Raw genomic sequence first — 27,570 nt, 5'->3', positions numbered from 1 at the left:
GTGATCAGGAAGAAAGATAACTGGAAGTAGCCTCACGTTTGCAGGCCCTGCTCTTCATGGCGGACTTAAACCACTCTGATACCTGCTGGAAGGACAACACTGAGAGGCACCCGCAGTTCAGGAGGTCTCTGGAGTGGTGGTAACTTCCTGACACAGATATGGAAGAGGTGACAAGGTGGGAACTGGAGATCAAGGAGAAGCTGAGAGTCGGGGCTGTTCAGCCTTGAGAAGTGAGGGCTCAGGGGGATCTTATTAGTGCAGGTTGTGGAGTCTCCATCCTTAGAAATATTCCAAACCTGACAACTCAGCTCTGAGCAACCTGCTCTAGTTGCCCCTGTTCTGAGTGGTGGAGTCGGACTAGATGATCTCGAGGTCCTTGCCAACTCCTGCGGTTCTGTGAATTTTAAAAGAAAGTGAATTCTGAAGACACAGAAATGGCTATGTCCTTTTTCATGTCCTCAACTCAACCTTCCTCTAACCAGTACAGTAGCAAACAACCATACCCGAGAGTGCTGTGAGATGAAGTAATAATAAAACCCACACTAACATAACACAAAACAACTGTGAAGATTTTAATTGGGACATTTACAGGAAAACTCAGATAAGGACAATGTGGAGCATTAACTCCTTAGTAGTTAATGCCATATTTTGCAAAGACAAAAGTTTCGGGAAAGATAAGGAAAACATTAGGAAAAACCACACAGAATTAATGACCAGGACCCATAACACAAGTAACCTAAGACAAATCAGGAGTTGACGTGAAGCAGGAGTAGTCTTTACAGTTAACTCGTACATGGACAGACACTCTGAAGACAGACTTCTAAATTGAACTGATTTTGGCAGCAGTGAAAAAGAATGGCTTTTTCCCCCCTCTCAAGTGGATCATCTGCAATGTCAAGTAAATACCTAAGATTTTAACAGATTTTTTCCAGAGGGCTCCCGGGACTGTGTGCTTAACTTTGCCAGACTAGCAAGTAGACACTGAAGAGTGTCTTCTCACCCTTTTATTTCCACACTTTGAAGAAAAGAGACTACCTTTTACTTTTCTTAACAGAAGTAATAAAAGGAATTCTTAGAAGATGCTAAGGCAACAGAAAAGGATGTACATGTAATCCATCCAAGCCTTCAGATCTGCTGAAAAGTTCACGGTACAGCTTTCCTGTCTCCCAAATTGGATGCAAGTCTCAAAAACCTACACCCATCTGGAAAGTCCTGCTCCGGCACAGCTGTACTTCAGGGACGGTTGCCTTCTACTACCATGCTGAAAGACAGGAATTAATTTTTGTTGACTTGTAATAAAGTTTCATTACAAGCTTAGGGTGACCTCAATATGCACCCAATCCTTATAATTGTACATCATTTTGACATGGGTATTCAGCTCTCCACTCCATTTTGACCCATGGCAAGATCCAACTATTTTCGGGTCTATATTAAGTTAGCTACATAATAGGGAAATGCACATGAATTTGCATTTTTCTGAAGCACAACAATGCATTCTCTTCTCCAGGAGACAAACCAAACAGCCTCTGCCTTCAGCAGTTAATAAAAAATTAGTCAGTTGTGTGAAAAAATTTAACAATGAAGACTGTTTTTAAGCCCCTAGATTTGTAATTCTGAATTACGTAAACATCTCAAAACCACTACTTAATACATCTTAAGAATCTAAAGCATTTCTTATAAAACTGTATAAAATGAAAAATAAATATCTGTTGCTCGGAGTTCATTCAAAATGCTGAACTTAAATATCATTAATTTCTCTTCCAGAGTTCAAAGCACAAGCATGTATTTACTGTAAAACAACATATGTACTTTTCCTAGGGAAAGGTATCCTCGAGTAAGAAAAAAAATGTATTTCACTTATGCAAAAAAAATAGATCTATGGTTTCAGACATGATTTTTATATTAAAATTCTTGTATGCGTAACTACTATTACAGAACAGCTTTAAGACATCTCTTGATGTGTATTAACATAAATATCACCATCCAATCCAGTAAAATTGTACCAAACTGGCTTTAGTTTTAAACCTGTTTAATGCTAACAGTCAAGAGCTGGGACTCGACGGTCAACTGACCTTTAGAGCATACACATAAAAAACCCCGTTTATTATTGTCTTTATTATTCTTAGGCAGCAAATTCTCTAAAGTCCTTCAATAAACAAGTCCACGTGTTATGTTGCTGGTTCTATCTTGTCAGTCTCTTCCTTCTTTGGCCCCTCCTCTCGGTTTTTGCCCTGTTGCATGGTATACACCGATGGGCCCATCCTTAGGATCTTCCCACTGCCCAAGCACTCATCACCCTTGTAGAACACGGCAAACTAGGAGATAAACACAGGGAGGGTCTTTCCAGCAGCTGAAAACAGCACAGTGAGCAACTGCAGGCTGCACAAGACCTGCTGGACTGTGAGCGTACTCATTTATCTGATTACCAGAGATGTTTTCATGTATTTCTAAAACTTACAAGCCCATTTCTCAGACTATATGGACAACAACAGACGATTTAAAACTAGAAACAATCTCCTTCAAAATAGTTGATGAATAGTCAAAATAGAGTTGACTGCTCTCGCATGCAAATAAATTATCTATTTTCCTCCAGCTAATAAACCATTCTCTTTTATTAGCCGGATAAGCTACAACACAAAAAAAGAAAGAAAATCACTTCTAATAACTTACCTGCCCAGGTGTGATAGCTCTCGCTGGCTTCACAAGCGTCACCCACACGCTCCCATCTTGGTTTAGAGTCAGCACACAAGGCACTAGAGCAGAAAAATGTCCAAACACCTGTCAGTTAATCCTTATGTTACATTAGAAAAACCTTAATCACTAAGTTAAATAGATGTAAATCAAGATATTACTACAGAGAACTGTTTTATAAAGACACTACAGAAATAGAAAGGTAAACCACAACATTTCAACTATTTCTGCAAAACTAAACTGAACACACTACCACAGTTTCACAAACTGAGTGAAACAAAAAACAAACCGAGGTTTGATTACCCAGTGCCATCTGGTGCCGAAACCTGAAATGACATTCCATCATCTTATCTCTAACGAGCTCTGCAGGAGGTTCCTCTGCTATCCAGTGCACTCGATTTGTCCGCAACAGGTCTCTGTACAGAGCAGGGTGATCTGTTGATGGTGCCTTAAAACACAATGTTTACTTAATGCTGATATTTTTGCCACAGAGCATATAACTTGCAAAGTAGAGCAGGAAATACAGAAGCATCAAGCCATATCAAAAGGAAAGCAAAATGAGTAAGAAAGCAAGCATTTACTAGCACTTAATCAGCTTCCAGGTAGAAACCTTTAATGAAAAAACCAGGCTAAAGCAAGCCTGAATTATTTGTCAGTCTTCTACATCTCAGTCATGACACTTCTTGTATTCTTTTTTCTCCAATCATATTTCTGCCTTCTTCAGCCTGAGTTCATATGCCCACTGCCCTCCTTATCCTACCTCAACAAGATGCTACCTCCCTCTTCTCCCATTTCTCAACTCAACACCTCCCCTACAAAGGCGTTGCACATACACAACCTTACTGTAGGGCCTAAAGAAATAATTCTTAGTGGTCCTGCCTGTTTCCTCTCAACTCTCATTTGATTATGATTTTTTCCCCCCAGGCGTATCAACAAGTAGCAGAACACCTTGTTATAATCACATCAGTGTCAAATAAGAATAACAACTGCATGAACAGCAGGAAACATTAACAATGCTAGCAAGCCGCAAAACTCCCAGTCATCTCATACAATTAGTCATCAAGACACCAATGATTCACAGTATCATATATATCCTGCCTCAGTTTTCCAAACGATAAAAACTGTATTACTGGCTACTACTTCTTTTACTAGAAAAAGAAAGTAGCAACACATCGTAAATCAAGTTAATACACATTATATATACTTTATCAATAACTACAATATAAACCTCATGGTTTAGAGTAGAAAATAAGAGTTCACTAGATTGGGTGGTTCTTCTCAGTATTTGCCCTTTGTTTGAAAAAGTTCTATGCCAAAATCTAAGACAATTTTCTACTCAAGAAAAGCCAGCTTGGACAAGACGTTTCAAATCTGCTGATGCTGTACCAGTTGATTCTTGTTTCCCACAAGACTAAAGCCCAGAATTCTGCCCACGTTAGAATCACATTCCATACAGCAGGAGTCACAAAATGCTTGCAGCGGTCATTTGCAATACCAGTGTTAATTAACTCACCACAAAGACATCTCCAGTGCTGACATCTTTGTCTACAATGAACCAAGCATCCTTCAGGCCTGCCAGTCTAGCCCTCTGGCCTATTGTGTAGAGGAACCAACCTAAAGAAATATAAAAAAAGTAATGCTGCTAGCAACATTTAATCTTTCACTTTCAGAAAAATATGTTAAAATCATTTCCCCAAAACTTTACCAGTAAACAAAGAACAATGAGCCACGCTGCCTTAGAGAAGTGAGTCAATTAAACTAAACTAACATCTACATAAAAGTTTTCATCTGTACCCAAAGCACGTGATTTCAAACTAATCCGTTTCATTTGTGAAATATTTCTTTATTTCAGCTTCAGTTTGTGGTTTTGCTACCACTCAGTTCCAGCAGTTTCCCTTACTTTTATGTAATAGTAGAACTTCCTACTTGCATAAATTACCTGAGCGAGGAACTCAGTTCTGTCAGCTAGAACTGGGGAGAGCAAAGGAAGGACACACGGAAGGAAAGGAAAAAGGTAATCTGCCCATGTTTGGTGATGTCCTACTGTGCATCACTGAGATGCATGGTGTATTTTTTCTGCAAAGTTTAGGTACTAAAGCATCTGGAACTGAAGCACAGTCATTCTGAAAGAATTCAGTGAACGGTCTCTCAGTATTAAATTAACAACCACTTAGTATCAACAAAGTAACCTTAATAATTACCATTTACTTTCTTGCAACATGGAACAAATAATCAAGAATCGGTTGTAGTTCAAGGCTCTACTATTGTATAAAGCAAGTTTTCCACAATTATTAGAGTTATCAAACTGGGAAAAACCTGTAGACTGGTTTGTAATTTCACAAAATCTGTCCCTCCAAATATAAGCAATATTAGTCCATTTATTTAAAAGCAGTTATTAAGGTAAATTAGCCAATTACCTTTGTGTGTTCCCATCACCTTCTTATCTTCAATGGAAACAAAGTTACCTGGTTGAGGTTCTAAATACTACCAAATAGGAAAAGACTGTTTAAGTCACAAGACAGCCCAAAAAACCCCTCACAGTTTATTTCAGCTTCTGTCACTATGTTCTCTTGAAGTTGGAAAATAGCTTTTCAAGAAGCAAACTCTGCCCAAGCAGCTTACGGCCTCTTCCCTGATGCTGCTTGAGAGAGAAAAGTAGGAAGGGCAGCCCCTATCAGCAGTATTTCTGTGCTTCACTCCCCCCATCCTCACCTATGCCAGGGGATTCAGCAATGTGCCCCTCTCCCATCCCAACCACTTGCCAGAGCCTGGCAGCCACAGGAGTGTGAGTTCACACGCTCCTTTTGCTACAGAAAGTGACTGACTGTTCACTGGTGGAAGGGCAAGACGCTTCTTACAGGCTGTTGGCATCACCTCCTGGGTAGGCTTGGGACTGCAAAGGGAGATGGGACATTGCTAATTCAGGTGGGCCTTGAGCTGTCAGAGATTTTTCTGTAGACAGTGTTATAAATTACTACTGAAAACCAGAACAGAACATCAAGATTGTCATAGATTTAATGTTGCTCACCTCGAGAAGGAAATTTTCAAAGTTTCTTTCACCAATGAAGCAGACTCCCATGCTCTGAAAAGGAAATGTGGTACTGAATCCATAAAAGCAGAGAAAATCATCGAAATAATGTCTATTAATAATCTGCCCAAGATGGATTTTTTCCCCCACTACGTATCCCAAACTATGGCATCTCATAAAATAAACAAAACTACAACATCTGCTCCAGCATAGGTAAACTAATTCTATACAGTATCAGTGAAAGCTGTAAGCACAGAAGAGAAATAAGAAATAGAATGCATGTTCAATAAATAAACACAGTAACCTTAGTGACTACATTGTATGTATATTAAAAACAGAAGTCTCTTTCAGATTAAAGTACAAAACTAACACAAATGATGTAGTAAAGGTATTTATCTCTTGAAAAAAAAACTTTCTTCAACAAATAGGCTTTCCTTTTGCATTCAGTTGCTGCCTACATTCTTCAAACAACCATTTAAACAACCACTTACAGCAGATGACTATAAACATTAAAAGCAATCAAGACACCATCAGCAATCCAATTGCTGCCTGCATCATTTTTTTTAGGATCAAATCATGAAGTGTTATTTATCAGCCAGGGAAACAGATTTTTATTTTTTTTCAAAGTAACTGTGCAAAACAGTACGATCCAATTTCTATAAAGACATACTGAAAAACAATTATAGTGAGGAAGCCTTTAAAAGCTATGGAAAATAAAGCTCAAAAGCTTCTCACCTGCTGTACTAGAGAATACTTTCCTTAAGGCTCACAGCATCCTAACACCTTCACCTTAGTTCTGCTGAGATACAACAGTAGACAAATTATCTACAAGCTAAAATACACAACTAACCACAAGCTCATAGAAGTACTTTTAAACTGGCAGACAGCTATAGAATGCTTCCCAACTTATTCTATTATGGTGCTCGGAAACAGCGAAGCTGTCACAGATTAAAGTTCAAAAAGTTCAGGAAAGTCTATTTTAGAGAGAAATACAAATCAAGAGAGTTTAAGTGTTACCATGCCTCTTTTTTCTTTAGCACGTGATGAAGGTCATGTTCTGCTGCTATCTTCTTTACGAAATTTTTTGTTAAATCCCCTAAAGGGAAAATGGTTTTCCTCAAAGCATCCTGTGAGATCTGACTGAGAAAGAAGGTCTGGTCCTTAAAGAGGTCAGCCCCTTGAAGGAGTTTCACAGCTGCAAAGTAAAAAGCATATAAAGCACCTCAACATAACCTCTTTAATAGGTCAACTTCCTTTAGTGTTTTGTTTGACAATCAACATTTTAGTTTTATTATTTCCAAATACATGTTAAAGATAGCATTTTTCAGGTTTTTCAAAATCCAATTGAAAAATGTTTCGGTATTTTCTCACCACTAAAAAGATCTAGAAAGATTCTGATTTTGCACAACACAGCATCTTACAAAGTCTTGCACTGCCTCATCTATTAGACTACTGCACATGTCACTGGGAAGAACATCAACAATATGAAATACGCATTTCACATGAAAGAGAGAATGAACATTCAAATATCCTAGAGTATAATGTTCTTAAAAAAAACCCCAAACGTTCAGTTTTGCCCTGAAAACACACTGCTATAAATCGATGATTTGAACAATCAGCAGAGTTATCCCCAATACTCAGAGAGTTTGACTTTTTTCTATAAAATAGATGAAGTCTTCCAATTGTCCAGATGAAATAAAATTGGTAGAGTTCTTCAGTCGCGTTCTGTCCATTCTCTTTTAAGAGCTAATAGCTCTGATGTTGTACAAACTCTACTAATGCATTGCTCAACTCAAATGAACACTAACTACAGGCCAGTACTTCAGTCACAACTAATAACACAAAAATCTCAGTAACAGGGCAGGAAGCCTGCTTAGAACATCACAAAAAACAACTGTGAATCACTGTCTATCGCAAGTATAGACTGTCGGTCCTGCTGGGGCCATTTCAACTTTACAGAAATAAAATTAAAACAAAGAAACAAATAAACCCCTTTAAGTCCAGAACAAAAAAATGAAAGCAGGGAAGCTGTAACACAAAAATACCACCATGGCAGCTTTGCATAGTGGTAGTTTGCAAGTTTCTTTCCCTTTGGGTATAGCATGCTTCTCATTATACATCAGAGCTTCATCCAAGTTACTTTACCGCATTATGGCCCACTGCAGAGCCATTTGGGAAATCTCTACATTGCCATCCAAGCTGTGGTAGTGCCACGCAGAGACACACCCAAACCAGCATTCATCAAGCCAGCTTTGGTACTGATAACAAGAGAACTGCTGTGGTGTAGAGATCAACCTCTGATCATGTACAGCCACTGCAGACGTGAGAATCGTATCATTAAAAATGTCTGCATATGCTACACCTGCACTTTTCAATTGCAGTGTAGGCAGAACCTTGACCTACCTGGAAAAAACAGGCTTCTATAGGAGAATGGAGAAATAAGGCAGAATAGTTTAATTACTGAATGAGAACCTGATTTTTTCCAGTAAAATAATATACAGTCCAATTACTGTATAAAAGTATGTTATTAATTCTATTGTTTCAAAGCTTTAATTCTAAAAATCCACTTAAGCATATCCCCATGATGAGTTCTATCTATATTATATACTGCATAGCCAAAGAATACATTCCCTAAAATAGAAGAAACATTAAAAAATAAAACTTTATGTAAGTCATGGAAATATGTGATAAAGATTTCTTGGAATACTTCTCCAGGGCATAGAAGATATCACTGTCTCCTCAATACACATTACAGCTACTGCAGAATGTTGATTACTACCAAAATGCCTATTCTTACCTCTGCTTCTGGATTACAACTCTCAAAATAGAAAATGTAATACTTAATGAGTCAGTGTAATTTTCAGTAATGTGAATCCCCTGTTTTGTGCTATCAACCTTCTACACAGGCTGGAGTTTAAGTGGTAATCATTATGTAAGGTAACAAACTTTCCTGATTCCGTGACACCAAGTACAGTTTAAATTTCTCCTTCATATCTAGGATGAACTATGAAAGAAGAAACCACTTACTATTTCTAACTTCAAAACGGTTTCTGAAAAGTCTTTGTGGTCTTTTAATATGTTTCTGTTGAAACACTTCCTCATCCTCTAGTGAGGTCCTAGCATAATGCCCAGTAGCAATTGCATCAGCTCCTATCAAGGAAAAAAAAAACAACAAAAGCCACATACTTGAAAATCACAGTTTAAAACAGAATTATAAACATCCAGTAAGAAAAGCAGAAAGCAACAAAGGAAGAAAACCTATAGAGAAGTCTTACACTGACAAAAATTGTACTCCTGCTATTTAAATAATGTGAACTATTCATCAGCATGCCAGCACTCGTGCTTCCATGCTTTAAGGACCACCTAAGAATGTAAAACTTAATGCTCAGGTCAATGTATGTCCCTGAATTAAATCTGTTCCTACATACAAGCAACCTAATCTAGTGGAAGATGTCCCTGCCCACAGCAGAGGGGTTGGACTATATGACCTTTAAAGGTCCCTTCCAACCTGAACCATTCTATGATTCTATATGTAAAAGCAAACTTAAAACCAAATACATTGCAAATATTGAAATACTGCCACAGAGGTAAGTGAATTAGGCATGCATATGAACTCATGTTTTTCCCCACCTTCTCAAGAGTTTGTATCCTTTAAGCATTTCCACAGCACACGCTCTGTACTGACACACTTGAAAATGCCTTACCAAGGTTATCCATAGCATAATGAAGAAAGTAGTTGAATTTGATATGCTTGTTACACACGATATCAGGATTAGGAGTTCTTCCCAATTCATACTCTTTTAAGAGGTCACTGTAAAATAAAGATTCAAATATATATCAACATTATTAACACTGCATAATACTATCTGAGACTGAATGATCCATTTAAACATGAGAACTTGAGACCCAGTCATACTAAGCCTTTTATGTAAAAAATAAAATACCTATTAGATTTTAACCTGTTGTCGTGGTTTAGGCCAGATTGGCCAATGACACATGACAGATGCTCTCCCCCCACTCTCGCTCCAAGGAGAGGAAGGAGAGAGGTAAAGAGATTTACGAGTTAAGAGTGAACTAAACTACTTTAATGAAATATTAATAATAAAAATAAAATATGAAATAGATACAATATATACAAAACCAGTGTCAAGCTCCCAGGACAATGTCACCAGCAGGCACTGGGAAAGTCCCAGACTGGACTTAGCGACGGATGGGAACTGGATTCCAGATCTGGATTCAGGAATGCACGGATCAGGATCAAAGGCAGACGAACAGACAGCGTCCTCCTTGGACACCGGCCATTGAAGAAAGAGGGCTGACCCTTTATCCCTCAGTTTTTATACTGAGCATGGGGCAGACAGGACAGAATGCCCCATTGACCAGTCTTGGGTCACCAAAACTGCCCTGTCCGCTCCTCCCCACAGGTGAGACCCCTCTACGCTTTTCCACTCCCGACCCTCCAGTGGGGCAAGTAATGAAATTAGCTGACCTTGGTTGTTACTGCAATAAGTATAAGCAAGAGCCTCTCTGTGTACCATTCTTTGGTAGAAACCAAGGTACGGTATGAACCATTCCCTGGTAGAAACCAAGGTACGGTATGAACCATTCATTGGTCTTATCACTCTGAGAACAAACAGTTTGCTGCACAATACGCTGTTAATTTCAGAGACTTAAAGGAAGCTTACCTAAGAAGTAAAATTACTGAACAGAAAGTTGCTTCTGTTCTACCTCAAACCAGGGCAACTGGAAAAAACAATGCTTGGAAGATTTTCTCCAAAGTGTACTGAGGACGTGGCCAAATGATCACTCACAATCTTGTAACTGTGTTTTATTAAATTAAAACTCCCTCAGGGAAGACATGGCTGCCCACTGTGTATATCCTACTCATCTCGTATTAAATACTTAATTTCAGAATTAAACACCACCGTTTAACTTTTCAAACAGACAGTGCAGTGCAGTACAGCACACACCAGAAGTTACTGCATCTCATCTGAATGGACAATAAGTTAATCTGCAATAATACTGCCATAAGCAGTCATGGGCCTTAATTTTATAGTTTTCCTGTCTTTTTCTTTTCCTTCAAGAAATTCAAGTAGTTTCCCAAGGTCGCATTGTAGTTTCTGTCACTGTCACATAATTAAAGTGCTTAGCATTATTTGCTTGAAAACGCTGAAATAATAACTAATGAAATTAAACCAGCATACAGTGATGCACTGAGATATCAAAAGGTCTGATCACTGCATTATTTTGCTTGTCCTCAGTAGTCACTGAAGTCAAGAGGAACTGAGGGCATAGACTGGATTTTAAAGAACACCACCAACCATGGTATTTGGTTTTACTTTTAACCACCTGAAACAGAATCAATTGCTTCTTCCTTACCGTGTTACACATTACATACATTAATAGAAAATAAAGCAACTTATCTTTTATTTTGTCTAACTCCTTTTTAAAGCTCTGAATTCAACAATTCAAGCTAGTAATTAAATCACCTGGGTCTAACAGGAGCTGCTCTTCCTGGCTTAGCACTGTACTTTTACAATAACACAATACTCTTTTGTAAATACTGCAAGAGTACACTGGAAGCTTCATAAAAGACTCAGCATAAAGCCAGGCTCGCATCAGTTCAGAACTTCAAGTACAGAACCAGAGAAAAGGCAATGAAGGATGCCTCTCTGATGTAAAGATCTGAAGCACACTTTGCACAAACCATGGAAAAGGCAAAATCTGGAAGAGTTCTCTTGATAAAAGGTGAGTTGTGATGAATAACCCTTTAAAGAGAGATCCAGAGGAGTAAATTCAAGGTCAGTGATGACACTAAAGAAAAAAGGATTCTGAAACAAATCAAGACACTTGCAACAGATTATTTGTGAACGCTGCACTAATAAATGATGAGAAGCAAAAGAAAAGATGATCTTCTATGACCTTTGATTCACTGTCACCCCACACCCCTCAAGAGTTTTGACAACATTTATTCATTTATGCTCACACGAGAGAAAAATGGCATGAACTTTCCCAGAACAGGGCTGTTTTCTTCACTGACTGTACAAAAGTTTTGTGCTCAACTTCATGTCATTTCAACATGAAGCAGAAGTAGCATGACTAGGTTATTCCTCAGTTTCTTCTAGGACAAAGTAACAATAGCACTACTTAAAGGGGGGTGATGAAGACCAGGGAACAAATTTTATGCACTTATGTTGAGTGCATAAAAGATAACTTATGTTATTATACCAATACTTCCCTTCTTCTCCTGCCTCCCAAGAAAAACTCTCAGCTTTTCCTATGTAGAACTTTCTTCCCTTAAAGCAGAACAAATTCACAGAAACTCTGAACACCCTCTTTAGAGAACAGTTTCAAATTTGTTTTAAGTTTAAAGAAGCAAGTTCATGATCACTTTGTGGTAAACAGGATTCAGTATATATTAACATAAAATGCACTGCATAAATCAAACACATAGACAATAACAGCACCCCATTAAAAATTTTTTTTCTCAAGTTGCAGTAAGGTTGGGCCAGTATGTGGGAAGCAGAGAAACAAGCTGCAACAAAGCAATTGCTACACACTGATAATAACTAGGGAGAAATCTCCTATTAACAAACATACTAAAACTAACATATAAATTCTGATCTTAAATAGGAATGAGAGGAAAAAGAATTCCTCCATTATGTAAGAGGTTTCACTACTTTCTCTTAGCACTGGTAATACTTCAATAAATTGCTGTTGCCCACAATCCGTCCATCTTTACTTTCCACAATAACACGGTACTACAATAACATACTGATGGACCGTCTATTTTAAACGTGTTTCTACCTGAACACTTCATTCCAGTATTCTTTCACGTAGGAAACCTGGTGAAAAGGAATATCAAGCTTCTGACAAACCCGGTAGGCATCTTCACAATCTCTGTCAATGGAGCAAGCTCCTTGTTCATCCAGAGGGTCCCAGTTCTTCATAAAAACACCCGTCACCTGGTAGCCTATGAAATGAAGTCAAGAACGACTTATAAAGTGAAATTCCTACAGCCTTGATGCAAAAACTGGTTTTCAGGACTTGTGTGGGTAACTGCTTCTTTCAGAGCTGTGAGGAGTCCTGTACTAAGCAAACATCCTGTCAAGTTTTATAGCACAGTTCTTGTATGACTTTTTGTTTTTCTATAGCTAAGAGCTCACATAAAAGCGAGCTCTTCCGGCAGCCCAACAGGATGATGTTCCATAACGCCGGGTTTCTCCCATCGCCTCCTTCACCCCTCACTGCCCGCCGCCCCCCGCGGCGCTCGGCTCTCTGAGGGGCCCGGTCGGGTAAGAGGGCCGAGAGGAGGCCGTGAGGTGCCGCCCGGCCCCCGCGGCTGCTAGCGCCCGGCCCCGCTGCCCTCACCCACCCCGGCGGCGCAGCAGGAGGGCGGCCACGGCACTGTCCACCCCGCCGGAGACGGCGCAGGCCACCCGTCGCCCCGCCGACATCATCTCCCCGACCCGCCGCGGCCGCGGCACCGCCGCTTCCGGCCGCCCGCCCCTCCACTTCCGGCGGGGGCAGAGCCAAGGGCGGTGGGGGGCGGCAGTCGCTGCGGATGGAGCTCCGCAGGCGGGGTCGTGGAAGGAACCTTTAAAGGTCACCTTGTCCAAACCCCCTGCCATGAGGAGGTGCATCTTCAACTAGGTCAGGTTGCTCAGAGCCGCGTCCAGCCTGACCTTGAATGGTTCCAGGGATGAGGCATCTGCCACAGCCCTGGGCAACCTGTGCCAGTGTTTCACCACCCCCAGCGTAAAACATTTCTTCCTTAAGTCTAATCTAAATCTACCCTCTTCTAGTTTGAAGCCGCTAGCCCTTGTCCTATCACTACCCTCCTCATCTTTCCTGTAGGCCCCGTTCAGGTACTGAAAGGCCACAACAAGGTCTCCCTGGAGCCTTCTCCTCTCCAGGCTGAACAACACCAACTCTCTCAGCCTGTCCTCACAGGAGAGGTGTTCCATCATTTTTGTGGCCCTCCTCTAGACCCCATCCAACAGGTCCATGGCTTTCCTGTGCTGAGGGCTCCAGCGCTGGATGCAGTTCTCCACATGGGGTCTCACCTGAGCAGAGTAGAGGGGCAGAATCGCCTCCATTGGCCTGCTGGCTGCACTTCTTTTGGTACAGCCCAGGATACAGTTGGCCTTCTGGACTGTAAGTGCACATTGTCGGCTCATGTCCAGCTTTTCATCCACCAGCAGCCCCAAGTCCTTCTCAGCAGGGCTGCTCTCAATCACTCCATGCCCCAGCCTATATTGATAGCAGGGGGTTCCCCTGATCCAGGTGCAGGATCCTGCACTTGGCCTTGTTGAACCTCATGCCTGTCCAGGGCCCTCTGGCTGACATCCTGTCCCTCAGGCATCAACTGCACCACCTCAGCTTAGTGTCATCCACAAACTTGCTGAGGGTGCACTCAATGCCACCATCTATGTCATTCATGAAGATATTAAACAGTAAGAAGTAGTATGAGAACTTGCATTTATGATGTGCTTGTTTAGTTTTCGTAAATGCTTCAGTTGAAGAAGACCTCTTCCTTTTCACAGAATGAAAGCAGGAACAAGCAAAGAAGTCATACAAATTCCACATTTTTATAGTTCGTATTTGACAGGACCAGGTAACATGGTTGGTTCCTCTGCCTCAGAAGAGTCTTCACAGTCTGGCCAAAGGCCTCCATTCAGAACACCCTGGCACTGCAGTAACCACAGAAAAGGCAGCTGTGCTGAGAGGTAGGCAAGTGCCTTCAGATAAAGCCAAGGCAGCAGCCTTGTTCAGCCTCAAAATGTCTGACAAACTCACCTGAACATTTCTTCCCACTTAAACACTTGCAGCCTCCAACTTCCACCACTTTTTGAGTTAATACAAAGAGCTGAAAACCCATTTCTTGATAAACTTTCGTAAATACATTAAGCTAGTACATACACAGCAGAAGTCTTTAGTCTTCAAGAGAGGCTTGTTGCTTCAACATTTATGGGCTACTACTGTGGGCATTTTCATTTCCATTCACCTCCCTGTATTTAAAATCTCTATGTATTATTCAAGTGTGGCAAATTTGGTTAAGAAAACATTTCTCTATTATTTGAGAGTAAGAAAGTTCAATTGTAACCTTCAAATGTCAAGGCCAAACCATCTGACAGTAACAAGCTGTTGCCTTCTCCTTTGAATCACACAAATTCAGCTGTTGCTGTTAGTGTAGTCCACTATCAGTCAATAGTAAAATATTTATTTTCAAACTTGCTACACTTTTGTATGAAAAGCCACCCCAAAGTCCCCTAGCTTTACCTACAGCTTAACATTTGTTAGTGAAACACTAAAATAGGATAACCAAAGCCTGTAATAAAAGGTTACTATTTTGTACAAAAGTTTGGTAAACAACTTTTATTTTAAATTAAATCTTCATTGCACATGGGGAATAAGGAATCAAAGGACAACTTGTAGAAAATAGAGACAAGGCTTCCAATACAAAGCTACCCCCTTTTTGTCTTAGAGCAACACAGCTTAAGTACCTCCATTGCAGCACATTCAGGAACAAAACCATTAAACATAACCAAATATGTTTGTCTATATCAAGACTGTTAGAATTCTATTGTGTTAATTCAGTTCAGATAGTCTGTAGCCAGCTTCAAAAAAAACTGTATGAGTGAAGAGTAACACCTAAAGACTCTAAAGAACACAGATGCCAAGAATCCTTCATTTCAACTTAAGCTCAGAACTTGAGTAGAGGGGAATCCAGATTTTCTTTGTTTACATCAGGACTCAGAATGATAAGAGGTGAACTCAAATCAATTAGCTGAAAGAAAAACAAGAGTAGTCAGCTGTGGTACATAACTACTAGCAGCTATAATTTCTATTAACATTTAGTCTTCAAGTACTTTTTTTATTTTGTTTAGGATTCCTATTAGTATTCAGAAGACAGATACAAGCACCGCACTCAAGCTTTTAGGTTCAGATTTTTAAACATCTAGCTCATTCTTAGTCAAGAACGAGCTTCTCAGAAAACGGTTATTGCCTGTACTCACCTTAAAAGCCTAAAAGGCTTTTCTAAGTTTGACTATATGTATTCAACTGACACTGTCATCCAGGCAGGGCAGAGCACTTCTGAACATGCCCACAGAAGTCAGACCTTCTATGATCCTCTTTTGAGATACTTTGAAGGACCTAATATTAAATTGATCCCAATGACATCTGATGTCAAAGGCTACATCCTCATAGTTACCACCATTCATCTGCCAATGTCTAAATACCTACCTTCAAGCCACTAGTGTACAAAAAAACCCAAAACAGTTGCCCAGAAATGCTTGTCAAATTTAGAGTAGATGCCAATGTACATCTTTCACCTAAGGAGGGGATTAGGAGTTAAACAGGAGAGAGTGGCTTGCTTTTTTGCTGCAAATGAGCTGCTGCTGCCAAGAACTAAAAATTTGCAAGAAAAGGAAAACGAGTCAGCATGCCCGGTCTACTGAAGACAGCATCCACTCCCTGCTTCAGAACAGTTTCATTCTTTAAGAAGTGCTTTAAGCATTTAGTTCTTTCTCCATCCTCCTCCTTTTCTTATTTGCAGATTGCTCACCGAGCTCTAGTTTGGAGCACATTGTTTGTTTTTAAATACCTAGTCTCTTTACTTAAGAGCACCTAAGTATATAGCATCATATTGAACATATTCAGCTAATATTAAGTAATTCTTACAGTATTGTGGAGCTGCTCTGCAGACAAGTATATGCAGCCAGTTGACATTTTTCTGCTAGCATGTTTGCACCAGAGGACTCAAATATAACTTACCTTTACATGCCCTGAGATTGTAGGCTTTAGAGGAGTAATCTTACTCACTTCGGGAGTATTGGAAAGGTCAATCAGAGGTCTACTTTCACATTCCAAAGTGCAAGGGAGAGATCTGTCTATTCCAATATCTACCAGTATGGCCTTAAAAAAAAAAAAACAAACACACACATCTTGGGTTTTCCCCTCTGTTCTCCATGCTTCCTTCACAAACATTTAGGCAGTCAATTTAGCTTGTACAGCTGTAGTAATCACAGGACAGGCTTTATTTACAGGTTGGGTATTTTTCATGCAGGATTGTTTGTGCACAGTGTAAAAACCTCAGCTCTTGCTCTGCCAATGGCTAGCATCGCAACTAGGGAAAATGCAGTGAGACTAAGCAAAAAGAGCTCCTTGGGGCATAAAACAAGTTTTCTCTTGAAAGAGTTCTATACACATGCTAAGCAATTCTATAACAGATACGTCACATCATCAATAAGCTAACAAGGAAAGTACCCATCAAGTAATTAATCTACAGATTATTCTACACCTGAATATTTGTAAATCCATAGCCACTTTGACAGGTTAATATTTCAGAACTACCAGTTCACTCCTTTCTCCTTAACGCCTGCAGAGTGCCAGCTTCCAACGTGAAGCCAGTAGATTCTTGAGAGAGGGAAAAAGTGTTCCCTGGACTAAGTACATGTCACTTAGCTAAGTTCACTGCTACATGGGCTTTGGGGTTTAATCCTCACTCATTTTGTGCAGTTTTGCACTGCTGTTAGGTGACTGAATTTAGCTACAGCAATGCCTTTTTTATTTCTTACTTTTTTCAAAAGGGCTTTATAGCTGCAATAGGAAATGCCCTGTGACATTGCTTTTCTAATCAAATCCACAAGGATTTCACAGCATTTATCCAGAAGTGTAAGTTTCACATGAAATTTGCAAGTATTTGACCATTTAGCTTTGAGATGGGAACAAACTTAGTGGAAACACTGAACAGATATTCAGTGTTAAAAATAGGCACTAGAGGGCGCACATGCTTAGAGTTAATCCATTTTAAATTCGTGTGTACTGAAGTGGTTTTCCTACTTATCCCTCAGCTTGAAATTATTTATTTTCAAGCAGTTTACTTAGTAGTTCTGTAGAAAAACATATTATCATTTCTTACCTCAGTTTTTTTCTCTTCAGCCATCTGATTTTGTACTTCAGCCTCCTTTAATTCATTGTCTACTACTTCTGTATCATTTTTTTCTGGTGAGAAGTTAAGTGCAAGAGGGAGCACAGGTGGAGGAGATATATCATCTTCTGAAGAAGATGCCTGTGTCTTACTCTCTTTTGTCTGTTTAGAACTAGGGAAAAAAACATTGGCAATAACTGAGTTCTTTAATCAGCATGGACTACTAAAATACAGCAAGCTAGCGCCCTAACCTCATTTTCTCCTTTTTTTACCCCAAGTTTTAATGGCCAAAAGGCTTCCCATATTTTCATCCTGCAAAAGACAGGTTATTTTATGCTGCAATAAATTTATAGCCTGCCCATGCCAAAAACAAACAAATGACTTCAGAATGATGAAAAATTTAATCTTAAATTGACATATACATGCAGCCTCAACTTCACACATGGGATTTTATTTTTTTTTTTTAGATTTTGAAGAAATAACTAGCAAACAAGAACTGATAGTGCATATCACTGAGCAAACCACTTCAGTCCCTGCTGAGAGGAAGTACTGACATGAGCTGGAGGACCAGGGGTTTAATCTGATTAGTATGATAAAGTCTTTATAGAGAGAGTAATTGTTTCCTTGAGAGAAAAGACTACTTCAGACATTTAGCCTAAGTGACATGACATATAGGAAGTATCTTCTAGCCATGAATCATTCCTGCTTTAATAGTGCTCGTCTCGACCAACCATGAAGCAAGCTTGCATACATATATGTGGCCCTCGTGAGAAGATACTGGGCTGATATTATGAAGGCGGCATTGTTATTTTCACAGAAAACAAACATAATTAACAACAGTGTACGATTCACCCATTCTGCAAGCAATTATTTCAGATGAAACATAGGTAAACCTGCTCAGAGACTAAAGTTCAATCAACTAAATCCTTGGCTTTTTGACTGATGCTTTAACAAAGTGTAATTTTAACAGAACCATTGGCAACAGTATAAAACAAAGTTAAGAGTAATATGTATTTTAACAAACTACTTCCTTTCAGAAGGCAATAGCAAAATAACATCAATGCCGAATGTTTTCAGTCAGAGCATCAGATACAAGTCTGAAGTCATCCACTAGCTCAAGAAATACAAATAACTTCCTATTAGAGATTATAATTTTTAATGCTAGATATTGACTCATTTCAGTAAGGCTTATAGTATTTTACTAGTCACAAGACATAAGTCTTTATTAGGCCTATACAGCATCTGTGCTCAAGTGCTTTATTCTAACATTTAGCAGAGGCCCTTGAAACCTGAAAGTCATAATTAAAATTAATTTAGAGGCAGTTTCCCTACAATACTTATTTCATATATGGAGATTTCTGTCTTACCAAGCTGTAAGAGTCTTTTTGGTAGAAAAGCTGTAACTTTGGCAAACAGATGCAGTATGTGGAGAACGTGCCATTCTCAGTGCAGTTTTAGGAGTTACTGCTGGAAATCCTGAGATACGACGAGCAGGTGTTGGTAAGCCAGACCGTTTCAGACTGGCAGGAGTCACAAAAACAGACCTCTCAGGAAAACAAGAATTCTGAAAGATCCCATCTTCTGAAGATTTCACAGGAGTGCTGACTGCCATGGCACTAGAAAAGGAACACGCATTAACCAAAAGCTTCTAGAAACAGTTTTATTCAAACTGTTCTACCGAACAATAGGAATCAGTTTCCCCTTGGTCAGTATGGGAACATTACTCATGATAAAGGTGATAATCACAGCATAATAAGGGCTTTACTTCATAAGAATTCTTTCATGAATGACTCTAGTCTATTTAGAACCACAAAGAAAGACATCTTCTTAAGAGAGTGGGGGACAGTTTAGTTTAGGGTTTGAGACTTTTGTTTGTTTTGAATCAGTTCCAATAGGCATTAACACAGCTAACCTGGTCTCAAGGGACCAGATAATGAAGTTTAAAAGTTTTAAAGACTGTTGCAACACCCAAACATGTTGCATTTTAAGTAGTATACCTCCGTACATTCAGTTTTCGGTTAAGCCGTACCTTCCAAGTGTGCCACAAAATGTTAATCCAAGAGATGGTGTTGCTTTCAGTGCTGATTTGTTTGATGGTGTATCTAAAGAGAAAAGTTTTGTTAATTGCTATACACATTCTTTTTTTTTTTTTTTAAAACAGATACATTTCAGTTAAAATACTAATTATTTCCAAGAGGCTGGACAGAAGCATAATGAATCAAATAACAAGCATTCAAGGTAACATTTGCTTTTAGTAGCCAAGCTAGAAGACAGGTCATGCAAAGTACGTGCTTACCTCCAGTCTTCACCGGAGCCTGAGTTTGACTGGTAGGAATGGACAAAACTCTACCCCTGGGCTTTGGACACAGGCTTTCTTTTGTTGCACTTCCATCTTTACTCTGCTGACACAGCTTCTGCAGATTTGGAACAGAGCTCAGCCTCTGAATTCCACTGCCTACAGTCTCAGATGAGGTTGCAGAAGCTGAAGATTTATCCAAGCTTAAAGCACTAGATATTTTGGGAGTACTAGCTGATCTTGCTTGCTTCCTGGATTTCTCAGCATTGGCAGCCTGCAGAGATGACACTCTGGTAGGTCTGACAAGGGACAGCCTGTTTGTACTAGACGAAAGCTTGGAACCACTCACACTAGCTTTTGAAGACATGCTTGTTTTTCCTGAAACAGAAAGTTAAGTTATACTTCTGAATCATCGCTTAGTGCGAAGTTTTTGACTAAGCAGAATAATTACACAGGAAATAAAACCCAGGAGTTTATAGCATTTATGTTCAAACAACTCAAGTTTAAGGAGAACACATACAGCTACTGAAAAGTTACTCCCTGAATTCTCCAGCAGTTTTGTCTGTTTTAGAAAGTCTCCTCACCAAACTCCTGAATTACTGCAATCAAGTCAAAGAATATTCTTCAAGGAATGCCAAAATTCTTCAGGGAATGCCAAAACAGTTTGCAGATTAATGTTACGCTTTCAACATTTTTCTCACAGCATAGTTGGCTCTGTTCCCTTAAGCAGGCATTCAAGGTAGTAGTTCAACTTACACAGATTAACACCATGGGCTGAACTACCCCACAAGTGCTTTTCCTGTATGGTTCTTACTTTTAGTATGTACATTACTTTAATTAAGAGGATGAGTCTAGTCAAGACACTTCTATCATATAAAATAATTCTTATTAAGCTTTAACTTTTACTGATATATTATTATCCATCCAGAAACAAAGTACAAAAATAAAAATTTGCAGTAACTTGGTATCTTGATAGATCTACAAGAACTGTGGTGCTTACATCTATCAGTATTTTTAGGAGGCTATTTTCCTGATCCTTTGAGGCTTACTGGAGGGGTCAAATTGATGTTCTTACTATAGTAGAAGCATCTCAGTTGTATTCAGCTATTTCCCAAGAGGGTTTTTTTTTTTTATTTATTTTAAATCTGATTGAGTAAAACTCATCCTTTCATTAGGCTTACAGAAACTCAGAACTAGGCCTTCCACCCTCCTTCCATATTTCAGTTGTTCTGGTGTTGTTTGTTTGGTTTTTTTTAAATTCAAGTTAGACAAGCTTCCAGCATTCGGGAGCTCACGTAAATGGCTATAATAGAGAAGATCACATACTAAAAGAATAGGTTTCCCGAGGCATTACTTACTTTCTAGCTGTGTCAGACCCTCGCACATGTAAGCATCAGGCTTACCTGAATATTTTTACAAGTGACAGAAGTCTAAGATTTATCTTTAGTCCACAGGGATTTATTGGGATAGCCTACAAAATTTTATTCCCCATTCAAAATATTTCTTACTGCTTGTATGTACTGAACACCATTAAAACATACCCAAACCCGCAGCCCAAGACATGCTTAGCTACTTCATAATTCATTTGTGGCACAAGTCTGTAGTGATTACCATTTTTTCCTATGGGAGAAATGCGTAAACTTGAATTCAGACTTGAGTTCATGCTGGAAACTGATGACAAAGAAGATGAAATAGTCTTTCTTGTGAGACCACTGGCAACACCAGGAAGTTTCAGATGTGTTATCTTCTTTAAGGCAGGCTGAATCAGAGAAAACAGTTTATTCAAAAGCAAAAAAAAAACAAACCAAATTATTTTGCCATAGTTTTTCCTGTTTCTATAGCTTTTTAGTTGTCAATTTTAGAGAAGCTCCTTCCTCAGATTACAATTTAAAAAGTAAATTTTCTTAGAAGCAGTTAATTATATCTGGGTTATTATACAGAACTGGAACATCAAATCTAGGAGGTGGACTGTTATTTTTATTCCTGCTACAAACTTGAGTATGGACTTAAAGGGATTAAATAAAAGGAGTAACCCCAGGCACCAGTATATGCTGGGCACTAACCAGCTGCAAAGCAGCTTTGCAGAGGAGGCCCTTGGGAGTGCTGATGGATAAGTTCAACTTATGCAATATGCCCTTGCAGCAAAGGATGCTAACAGCATCCTGGGCTGCCTTAGGAGGAGTGTTGCCACAGCAGGTCGAGGGAGGTGATCATTCCCCTCTGCTCAGCACTAGGGAGGCCACACCTCAAGATCTGTGTCCAGTTCCAGACTCCCCAGTATGAAAGTGATTTGGAGCTACTGGAAAGAGTCCAGCAAAGGGCCACTAAGACGATTAAGGGACCAGAGCATCTCCCATCTCAGGAAAGGTTTAGAGAGCTGGGACTGTTCAGCCTAGAGAAGAGAAGGCTCAAGTAGGTTCTTATCAATATATACAAATATCTGAAAGAATAGTGTTCAGTGGTGCCCAGTGAAAGGGCCAGAGGCAACAGGCACAGACTTAAAACACAGAAGGTTCTACATCTGAACATCAGGAAAGACTTTTTTTTTTTTTTACTGTGAGAGTCACCAAGCACTGGCACAGGTTGCCTGGAGAGGTGGTTGAGTCTTCATCCTTGGAGATATTCAAAAGCCATCTGGACATGGTCCTGGGCAACTGACTCTAGGTGATCCTACTTGAGCAGGAGGTTGGACTGGACAACCTCAAGAGGTCCCTTCCAACATCAACCATTCTGTGATTCAGTGAAATGGCATGCAGTACTGAAGCAGGTGTCTAAAGCTTCAAAACAACTCCTGACAGCTGTAGGTATTCTACCTTCATACAAGCTATGGCAACCTTTTCATATGGTATAGTTACACACATCAAAAACTTTGTTTCTTACAGAAAATTGCTGATCCCTTACCTGCAGCTACTGCTTTAAAAAAACTAAGAAAATGCTTGTTAATCAAACACATTTATAGTTGCTTTTAAGTATGTTCATTGTGTTATAGACTAAAAAACACACATTCGAGAATGGCAATTACAGAAGAGAGACTACTCTTCCTTAAAACCATTATGCACAACAATATAGCTTTAAAATAGAAAGTAAATTATATTCAGTTTTTTCTTTTTATGGAACATCACATGCTTGCCATTACCTTACTTGGTGGAGGAAGGGCTTTTTTGTCTTGCACAGAGGAACTGCCACTGAACGAAGACTCAAAGACATCTGAAGCAACACTAGATTTATCAGAAATTAGATCTTCAGATGATCCCATGCTGCTCAAGTCTCTTTTTGTAGAAATACTAGTATGTTTTCCTGGTTTGGGCTGCAAATTTCAATGCAACATTTTTAAAGTGTTTCTAGAAACCACTAGAAAACCACTTTTACATAAATTGATTTTCTAAAGAAACTAAGACAGTCAATGAAGAAACCTTTGAACCCACTCAAGTCCTTAGTCTTCAGGCTAATATAGTTTAAAGTTAGTCTAGTGAGTCTATTTGCTAAGTACTAGAACATGCTTGAATCCAGACATTGGACATCAACCCAAGGACAGTTCTGCAACAATTCATCACCATAGGTTTCCTATAATCATGTTCACCTACATACCGTAACAACTGTTCCTTACAACTGAGATCTCTATTTAATCCATATTCTTCTGCTTTACTCTAGCTTTCTAAAAGATGAGACATTACAATAGTTGACTGCATCATACAAACCATCTGTTTAGACAATGGGATACAATTTGGCTACATAAAGCATTGAAACTGTGCCTTTTCTTACAGCACCCAAAATCAAGAATATATTTATACTATAAAGGGTCCGCTATTTTCTCAAGAAGCCAATATAATTTTTAGTAAAATCTGCAGTACATACTGGAGCCTAAGCCATAATGAGTAGAGCAATGAAGTCCAGAACATACTCTGTCTAGAGACTGGGGTTCACACACACACTAACACAACTGTTTCCTTGCTGTCCTAGAACACATTTTCAGTTGGTCACATAGCCACATCCATTAATCAGTGCTTTTCATGTTTGAGACAAGTTGTGGACAGAATTAGAGCTAAGAGGTTTTCCTGTGCTATCAAAACAATTGTGGAGTCTGCCCCCTACCTCTATCAACAAGGGTTAATAGTAAACAAAGCCATTTTTTGCACATTGAGTCACTAAGAACAGTGCAGTTAATTTTACCAGCAACAAAACAGTGTTTAAATGGAAGCCAGGGATGATGCTATTCACAAAACTCAAGACACTAGAAAAGAAATTTGCCAGCAGATGCTCTACATTGTCATAATAGATAAACTAGTTGGCTGCCATACCATAATATCTGCCCTGACTTATCTTTTTTATATATAATGCTTCCTGCCTAAGGATCTTATGAAGTAGAGAAACATCAGAAGATTAAAGTCCACTTTTAAAAATAAAAGCCTGTAGACAGCTTAGACATTCCTAACACACATAAAGGCCATGTTTAAAGAAAACATTGTTTCACAAAAGCTGTCTTTACCTTTTCAATAGTCAACAAATTGCTTTTTCCAAGAGTAGATGAAGGTTTTGCCATTGGCAGTTTGCCAGTTGCCTCTGTATTTCTTTCCTTAGTTTTCTGTTCCTGTGTCAGAGATGAACTGGCAATTTTCATAGGAGATGCATGAATTTTAAGAGGGTTTCTGTTTGGAGAAGTATGAAGAACATGTGTCTTGTCACCTGACAAAGGTTTATCTGATTCCTTCTGAAAGCAAGGTGGCAGCTGACATGCTGGGCGATCCTGCACACAGTATGTCTCCCTTTTAACAGACCTGGGACTTTTCTCTGTATTTTGGTTTCTCAGTATGTTCAATTTTGACTTTGAGTCCTCCACAAATTGTTCTATAATCTTATTTTCCTGTTCTTCCGATTGGCTTATTTTAGTCTGTTCATTCTTGCTTACAGTCTCCATTTGCAGTGCTAACAAATGAGCTTCTTTGAAAATTTCCACAAATTTCTCTTCTGTAAGTGGGCTCCACATGAGTTTATCATCACAAACAGGCACATGCTTTTTTTCAGGAATTCTTTTTTCTTCAATGCTGACAGCAATACATTTTTCTTTGTGTCCCAAAGGTCCAATAAAAACTTCATCTTCATTTCCACTACAAAGAAAAGTCAGTCAGCCCAACACCTTACATGTGTCCATTTTAAAGGTATATTTACCTGTAGACCCTTCACTTACCTTGCTGGAGAGAGTGAAAGGTCAAAATCAAACTTTTCATCAGTCAGAAGAGGAACATCTGAAACCATAGCACCAAGGATTTTGTCAGTGTGGGGATTTCCAATAAAAATGATTGCATTGTGCTTTGACAATTTGGTGAAGCTGATGTCAAATGGCAAAGTAAGTTTTAGCAAACAAGTTTAAGTAATTAAACTAAAAATATATTTTAGGTCAAAGAAACTGAAGGTACAGCTGTGATTATGATCATAATTGTGACAGATGCCAAAATATCATGAAAGATCTCAATGCTAATTTCTAATCATCCATGATAGGAATATGGGATCTGACTGTGGGAAAGGGTACCAGCAGCCTCCAATCAAGAACAGTGAGAATATATAATCCAGAGCTACGTGACAATGTAATTGTCCTATCAGTCAGTTCTTCTCCACTTCAGACCACCACAGGACAGTAACAGAAGACACTGAGTCCTGTTAGCCAATACATACACTAAATAGTCATTGAATCCGCAGCAGACAGATAAGGAAAAGGGAGGAGCTCATATTAGATATATAGAAGAGAGCTTGATGACATCACGTCACTATTACACATGCTCTAGCAGCAGCACTCCGCAAGCCCTTGAGGCTTGTAAATCTGAGACTGGCAACAGCAGCACATGCAAGGAAACAAGCACACAGAACAAGATATAAAGCAGGTACAGGAGGACTATTGATCTGAATGGTCTTCACTTAATAAGGGGTACACCAGGTAAATATCCCAACACGTTCTCCACCTACCATTGCTCATGCAAATACCCAGGTTTTTTTCAGTCACATGACTTGAGCAACGTGCTGCCATTTCTTTTCCTTGCTCCATAGTCTCTGTAAAATACAGAATTAGCTATACAGTAGGTTAAAAAAGAAAAAACCAACAACAATAAGGTCACAGAATTTTATGATGCTGACAAATTAGCAAGGAGGTAAACATTCACTTTGAAGGCTCTTATATGTTATGCTTAGGGACAACCACACAAACGTGGTTTATGGGATGTCACACATCTCACCATCCTCTCTTGAATGAGATTATCTGAGACTACGTACAAGTAAAGCATTGCAACCTCCATAAAAAGCCTTCAAATACAGCAGTGATGCCTAATATTTCTGAAATTCCTTAACGCAAAAATCTGTGTTCAGGAACTAAACTCCTTATATGAATACAGCTGCGATGGGCAACACGACTGGACAGTTGCAGCAGAACACTGCCAACCCACAGACTAAAAAAAAAACCTTTTACACCACTAATTCGAGACTGGCATAACCGAGACTTTGCGCATCTCTGCCCCACAGAGAAAACGCGTGCTGTGCTTAAGACGGCGCCTTTCGCTTGTGCGCAGGAACCCACCAAATACAATTTTCCTGTGAGCCAACGCAGACTCAGCCCCTGCCTTAACACAGCCCGCTGAGGCTTTGCCGAGAGGTTGGTCAGGAGACCTACCGGCAGAGCGCCTCCTGCGGCGCGGCCTGCCCCAAGGGGTTAACGCCGAGCACGGACCCGCCCGGACCCGTCCCTCAGGGGCAGCCCAGCAGAGCCCACCGGAGCCGAGGGGACCCCTCACACGCACCCCCGGGGGAGGAGCAGCTCTCCGGCGTGCGCGGAGCCGCTCAGAACGCACACGGAGCCGGGTACGGAGCCGGGTGAGGAGCCGCCCGGGCCGCCATACCGCCGCCCCACGCCAGGCGGGCTCGATCCTCCTCGCCCCCCGCTCCCCCGACCGCAACGGCCCCTCTACAGCCAGGCCTCAGGGGTAGGCTCCGGACACCGCACCGCCGAGACCCCGAGCCGGTACCCACCGCACCGCTCACCGCCGCTGGGCCACCGAGCACAAAGCAGCGTAGCGATGCCGCCCTGACGTTTGAAATCGGCCTCCTGCTCACGTGACGCGCCGCGCGCGCTCTCATTGGCAAGTTCGAATGATAACGGACGCCCCCTTCCCCTCGGAGCATTCTGGGACTTGTAGTCGGCCAGCGCTCCCCAACGGCTGTCGGTGAGGGTGCACGGCCTGGCCTGGCCTGGCCTGGCCTGGCCTGGCCTGGCCTGGCCTCTCCGCTCCGCTCCGTCCGCTGGCCTTGGTCAGTTTTTAACGCGTTTGCGTGGGTGTGCCTAAACATGGCACCCAAGAGCCTTCAAAGGGATTGTTTACCTCCTTGCCGGTTACTGGTTTTACTGGAATGGCCGCTAGGAGTAAACAGCACCCGCGCCTCTGTTGAAAGGCACACTGAGGTACCAGTCTTCTCGTGCATCTTCCCTTACCGTTAAACAGTCACAGTGTTGATGAAATTAAGAGAGCTCTATTTATAAATGTTAATTATGGAAAAGAGTTTAAAGACAGCTGAATGTATGAGTTAAAAAAACCTCAGCCTTCGTTTTCTGGAGTGTGACTGGTATCTCAAGACGTATTT

The 27,570-nt window shown here is 40.2% G+C and overlaps 2 protein-coding genes across 6 annotated transcripts; both read right to left on the bottom strand.

Annotated features, from left to right (window-relative positions):
• Positions 1 to 1,877: 1,877 nt before the first annotated feature.
• On the bottom strand, positions 1,878 to 13,241 carry TRMU (tRNA mitochondrial 2-thiouridylase). Of its 4 annotated transcripts, none has more exons than XM_074584673.1 (11): positions 13,095 to 13,241; positions 12,527 to 12,692; positions 9,424 to 9,530; positions 8,747 to 8,869; positions 6,742 to 6,914; positions 5,720 to 5,773; positions 5,109 to 5,175; positions 4,205 to 4,305; positions 2,995 to 3,139; positions 2,671 to 2,753; positions 1,878 to 2,315 (listed from the first exon to the last, which is right to left on the bottom strand). In XM_074584673.1, exons 1-11 carry the CDS (start codon positions 13,177 to 13,179, stop codon positions 2,169 to 2,171), a joined length of 1,251 nt encoding a protein of 416 aa, XP_074440774.1. In that variant the 5' UTR covers positions 13,180 to 13,241; the 3' UTR covers positions 1,878 to 2,168. The 4 variants fall into 4 exon arrangements, with proteins under 4 accessions (XP_074440774.1, XP_074440960.1, XP_074440680.1 ...); XM_074584859.1 differs by having other exon boundaries at positions 12,598 to 12,692; positions 13,095 to 13,229; XM_074584579.1 differs by having other exon boundaries at positions 5,720 to 5,792; positions 6,737 to 6,914; positions 13,095 to 13,223.
• Positions 13,242 to 15,075: 1,834 nt separating this feature from the next.
• GTSE1 (G2 and S-phase expressed 1) lies at positions 15,076 to 27,042 on the bottom strand. 2 transcript variants are annotated; one of them, XM_074572626.1, is made up of 12 exons: positions 26,962 to 27,037; positions 25,909 to 25,992; positions 25,136 to 25,193; positions 24,437 to 25,055; positions 23,087 to 23,257; positions 21,562 to 21,709; positions 19,951 to 20,328; positions 19,684 to 19,756; positions 19,022 to 19,270; positions 17,646 to 17,826; positions 16,499 to 16,639; positions 15,076 to 15,509 (listed from the first exon to the last, which is right to left on the bottom strand). In XM_074572626.1, the coding sequence occupies exons 2-12, from the start codon at positions 25,985 to 25,987 to the stop codon at positions 15,426 to 15,428; spliced, it is 2,181 nt and encodes a 726-aa protein (XP_074428727.1). In that variant the 5' UTR covers positions 25,988 to 25,992; positions 26,962 to 27,037; the 3' UTR covers positions 15,076 to 15,425. The 2 variants fall into 2 exon arrangements, with proteins under 2 accessions (XP_074428727.1, XP_074428728.1); XM_074572627.1 differs by having other exon boundaries at positions 15,086 to 15,509; positions 26,974 to 27,042.
• Between the last annotated feature and the right edge of the window lie 528 nt (positions 27,043 to 27,570).

This window comes from Larus michahellis, chromosome 1 (genome assembly GCF_964199755.1).
Source record: "Larus michahellis chromosome 1, bLarMic1.1, whole genome shotgun sequence".
NCBI classification, from domain to species: domain Eukaryota; kingdom Metazoa; phylum Chordata; class Aves; order Charadriiformes; family Laridae; genus Larus; species Larus michahellis.
This window is presented reverse-complemented; position numbering and strand designations above follow the sequence as displayed.

Bases quoted from the DNA above. Each gene is read 5' to 3' on its own strand.
- TRMU (XM_074584579.1), bottom strand. From the start codon at position 13,179: ATGATGTCGGCGGGGCGACGGGTGGCCTGCGCCGTCTCCGGCGGGGTG. The intron at 5,176-5,719 runs GTGAGCAACATT...CCTATTTGGTAG, and splicing joins TTGAAAATTTCCTTCTCGAG to TATTTAGAACCTCAACCAGG. The intron at 2,754-2,994 runs GTAATCAAACCT...TTTCTGCTCTAG, and splicing joins TCGGCACCAGATGGCACTGG to TGCCTTGTGTGCTGACTCTA.
- GTSE1 (XM_074572627.1), bottom strand. From the start codon at position 25,987: ATGGAGCAAGGAAAAGAAATGGCAGCACGTTGCTCAAGTCATGTGACT. The intron at 20,329-21,561 runs GTAATCACTACA...TTTCTGTTTCAG, and splicing joins TTCTCCCATAGGAAAAAATG to GAAAAACAAGCATGTCTTCA. The intron at 19,271-19,683 runs GTACGGCTTAAC...TTCCTTTTCTAG, and splicing joins TTTTGTGGCACACTTGGAAG to TGCCATGGCAGTCAGCACTC.